Here is a 3,711-nt window from a genome sequence, read left to right as displayed (position 1 = left end):
GCGCTCTACCACTTGAGCCACAGCACCACTTCTGGCTTTTTCTGCTTATGTGGTGCTGAGGAATCGAACCCAGGGCCTCAAACATGCAAGGCAAGCACTCTACCACTGAGCCACCTTCCCAGCCGGAGACTCTTATCTCCAACCAACCACCAGAAAATCGGAAGTGGTGCTGTGGCTCAAAATGATAAGAGTACTCCTAGCTTTGAGCCAAAAGAGCTCAGGGACAGTGCCCAGGCCCTGAGTTCAAGCCCAGGACCAGCACCTAAATATATAAACAAATAAACATATAAGTAAATAAATAATCAGACATAGGAAAGCAGGAGGGGAGCCCTGAGCACTTACCATAGTCCGAGGCCCAGGCTGCCCCCCGCCCATGGCTGGAGGGAACAGTTGCTCCAACTCCTTGGCATCCACGTGCTTTTCCTCGCGGCCCAGCTGGCTCCTCTCTCCCTGTCTCCCTCCATTCAGGGCCAAGTCCCTCTGGCTGCGGGGACCTTGGGGGGGAGAGAGCTGGTTTTCCACATCCTTACACAAGAGGACCCTAATAAAGGGGGAGCCAGAAGTTAGGGTGGGGGGCGGTCCAGGGAGAAGCAGAGGAAAAGGAATAGAGACAAGAGAGGACTGAACCCCAAATAGTCTCCTTGCTAGGGCTTTTCCTCATTGCCCACCCCAAGTCCCACCCCAGACCGGCCCCTCTCCTGACCCCGAGCCCACCTGCCCCTTTGGCCAAACAGGAGGAAGAGAACACAGAAGATGATGCACGTGACCCCGATGTGGATGCCGATGACGATGCCCGTGGTGGATGTCTGATTGGTGGCTTCTTCCTTCCGGCAGTCACAGGGTGGGCTCAGGGCTGGAGGGAAGGGGACAGGCACAGATTGGGGCTGGGGATCTTTCCTGGCCTCAGAGATTCACAGATCCTTGCTTCTAGGGACTCCTCATCCCTTAACCAGACTCTTGAGTTTTGTTCTCTGGGACCCACCGTAGGTAATGTTACCCTTGGTTTTGTTTGTGTGTGTTTGTTTTTGTCAGTTGTAGGACTTGAACTCTGGGCCTGGACTGTCCGTCAGCTCTTCAGCTCAAGGCTAGCGCTCTACCACTTGAGCCACAGCACCACTTCTGGTTTTCTGCTAGTTAATTGGAGATGAGAGGCTCATCAATGTTCCTGACTGGGCTGGCTTTGAACTATGATCCTCAGATCTCAGCCTCCTAAATAGCTAGGATGACAGGCCTCAGCCACCAATGCCCGGCCGTCATCCCTGTTTTCTACAGAACACTGGGGTTTGGAGAGGTGAAACCATACGATCAAGGTCACACAGATCTGAGCCGTGTCACCCTCCTACCTTGCCTGCTTGCCTGCCCTGGACTTCCTGAGTGCCATCTGCTGCCCCCCCCCCACCAGCCCTTACCTGTTCTCTCAGATGCTCCTCTCAAAGACACAAAGCGGACGGTGGCATTACCCTCTCCGTGCTGGTTATAGGCAAGCAGTTTCACCTCATACACCATACTGGGGTCTGGGGAACACAGGGATGCTGAGAGACTACCCCATCTCTAGTAGGCAGCCCCGTCCTGATAGGACGGCATGCTGCCCCCACCCAGCCCCTGATTGTACCCCTCACTCACCCAGCTGGCTGAGGTTGTAAGAGGAAGCCGTCCCTGGCAGCAGGATGGGACCGGTGAAGGAGCCCTTGCTGGCTGGGCGGTAAAACAGTTTAAAGCCACCCTCGCGCTGGACCAGCCTGGGCCAGGGTTCCCAGAGCAACTGCAAAGAGTTGATGCTCAGCACGCGCACGGACAATGGAGGTGGGGCAGGGGCTGCGGGAGGAGACCCGGATGTGAGGGTTCCAGTCATGGCTCTACCTTTCCACCTCCTCCCTGTGACCCAGACTCCCCCGCCCCCCAAGAACCTGCCAGCTCGCTGGCCTCTGACCGAGAGCATGTACTGACTCCTCAAACTACCCCATTCCATGAATTCGAAAAGAAGGCACTGCCGGGCATTGGTGGCTCACGCCTGTAATCCTAGCTACTCAGGAGGCTGAGATCTGAGGATCGCGGTTCAAAGCCAGCCCAGGCAGGAAAGTTGGTGAGACTCTGACGTCCAATTAACCACCCAAGGGCCTTAAGTAGAGCTGTAGCTCAAGTGGCAGAGTGCTAGCCTTGAGCAAAATTGCTCAAGGACAGCACCCAGGCCCAGAGTTCCAGGACCAGCACATAATTTCATTTATTTATTTACTTAGCCAGTCCTGGGTCTTGGACTCTGGGCCTGGACCCTGTCCCTGAGTTCCTTTTGCTCAAGGCTAGTGTGCTAGCACACATGAGCCAGGGTACCCCTTCTGGATTTTTCGGTGATTCCTTGGAGATAAGAATCTCACAGACTTTCCTGTCCAGGCTGGCTTCAAACCTCGATCCTCAGATCTCTACCTCCTGAGTAGCTAGGATGACAGGCGTGAGCCACCAGTGTGCCTGGCTGGGCACACCAGAACATAAAAGAAAACATTCCTTCCTCCAAATAGAACCTCAGTGGACGACACCTACCCAGCCTCAGGACCAGGTACCAGGTACAGTACCCAACCTTACCACATATCTGGGGTGGTTCGTCATCCTGTGAAGCTATGGTCTCACCTTCCCCCAGGGTGCTTGCTAGGGTGGGGACAGAGGCTAAGCTGGCCCCTCTTGGCGTGTAGGCCTTGATGTAGAAGGTGTAGGCCGTGGAAGGTTCTAGGTCGCTCACCAGGTGCTGGAAGGTGCTCTTGCTCACAGCTTCCTGATACTCTAGCTGGGGAGGATCTGGAGAGGAAAGATTGGGGCAGGGAACGCATAAGAGACAAGAGGGAGTCTCTATTTTTATTTTTTGCCAGTCCTGGGGCTTGGACTCAGGGCCTGGACACTGTCCCTGAGCTTAGCGCTCTACCACTTGAGCCACAGCTCCGCTTCTGGCTTTTTCTGTGTATGTGGTAAGGAGGAATCGAACCCAGGGCTTCATGCATGCTAGGCGAGCACTCTCCCACTGAGCCAACTTCCCAGCCCAGAAGGGAGTCTTGGCAGCAATGATAAAATACGGGTGTGGGCAAAGAACAGGGGGCAGAAGGAAAGAAAGGCACTAGGGCAGGACCCACAGGATGGAGAAGATGAGGAAACAGAACCTTCTCCACGCACAGGACCTACCTGCAGCTTTCCTGATGTGCAGGACGTAGCCGATGATCTCTTTGGTGTTGGCCAGTGGCTCGCTCCAGGACACCCGGACCTCAGTGGATGATACTGAGACAGCCCGGACATTGCGAGGGGGCCCGGGCAGCCCCTCAGCCCACAGCACGGTCAGCCTGGCGCTGGCCTGAGAGGAGCCCGCACTGTTCTCAGCCACGCATTGATAGATGGCCTCGTCTTCAGGACCGATTCCGGAAATGGTCAGTGTGCTGCAGGGGGAGAGAAAGCCTCAGACAGATGGAAAAACTGAGTCCCACCAGGGCACAAGCGACTTGTGGGGCTTGCCAGTATACGGGGACCAGTTTCAGCGGGGCACTGGTGGCTCACACCTGTAATTCCAGCTACTCAGGAAGCTGAGATCTGAGGATCTCAAAACCAGCCTAGGTAGGAGAAAGTCCATGAGACTCTTATTTCTAACAAACTACCAAGAAGCTGGAAGTAGAGCTGTGGCTCAAGGGGTAGAGTGCTAGCCTTGCACAAAAGAAGCTCAGGGTCAGCGCCTAGGAC

General features: G+C 55.3%; 1 protein-coding gene across 1 annotated transcript in view; it reads right to left on the bottom strand.

Moving 5' to 3' along the window:
* The window catches only part of Igdcc3 (immunoglobulin superfamily, DCC subclass, member 3), a 46,429-nt gene that overhangs the window by 14,723 nt on the left and 27,995 nt on the right, over positions 1-3,711 (bottom strand). The window contains exons 6-11 of the mRNA XM_013009913.1: positions 3,166-3,413; positions 2,623-2,787; positions 1,624-1,815; positions 1,410-1,514; positions 715-853; positions 343-541 (exon numbers count right to left, since the gene is read on the bottom strand). Of these exons, the coding sequence (XP_012865367.1) occupies positions 343-541; positions 715-853; positions 1,410-1,514; positions 1,624-1,815; positions 2,623-2,787; positions 3,166-3,413 (1,048 nt within the window). The remainder of the gene's footprint in view (positions 1-342; positions 542-714; positions 854-1,409; positions 1,515-1,623; positions 1,816-2,622; positions 2,788-3,165; positions 3,414-3,711) is intronic.

This window comes from Dipodomys ordii, unplaced genomic scaffold (genome assembly GCF_000151885.1).
Source record: "Dipodomys ordii isolate 6190 unplaced genomic scaffold, Dord_2.0 Scaffold11, whole genome shotgun sequence".
Taxonomy (NCBI): domain Eukaryota; kingdom Metazoa; phylum Chordata; class Mammalia; order Rodentia; family Heteromyidae; genus Dipodomys; species Dipodomys ordii.
The sequence above is the reverse complement of the archived record's forward strand: the minus strand, read 5'-3'. Positions and strand labels throughout refer to the sequence as shown.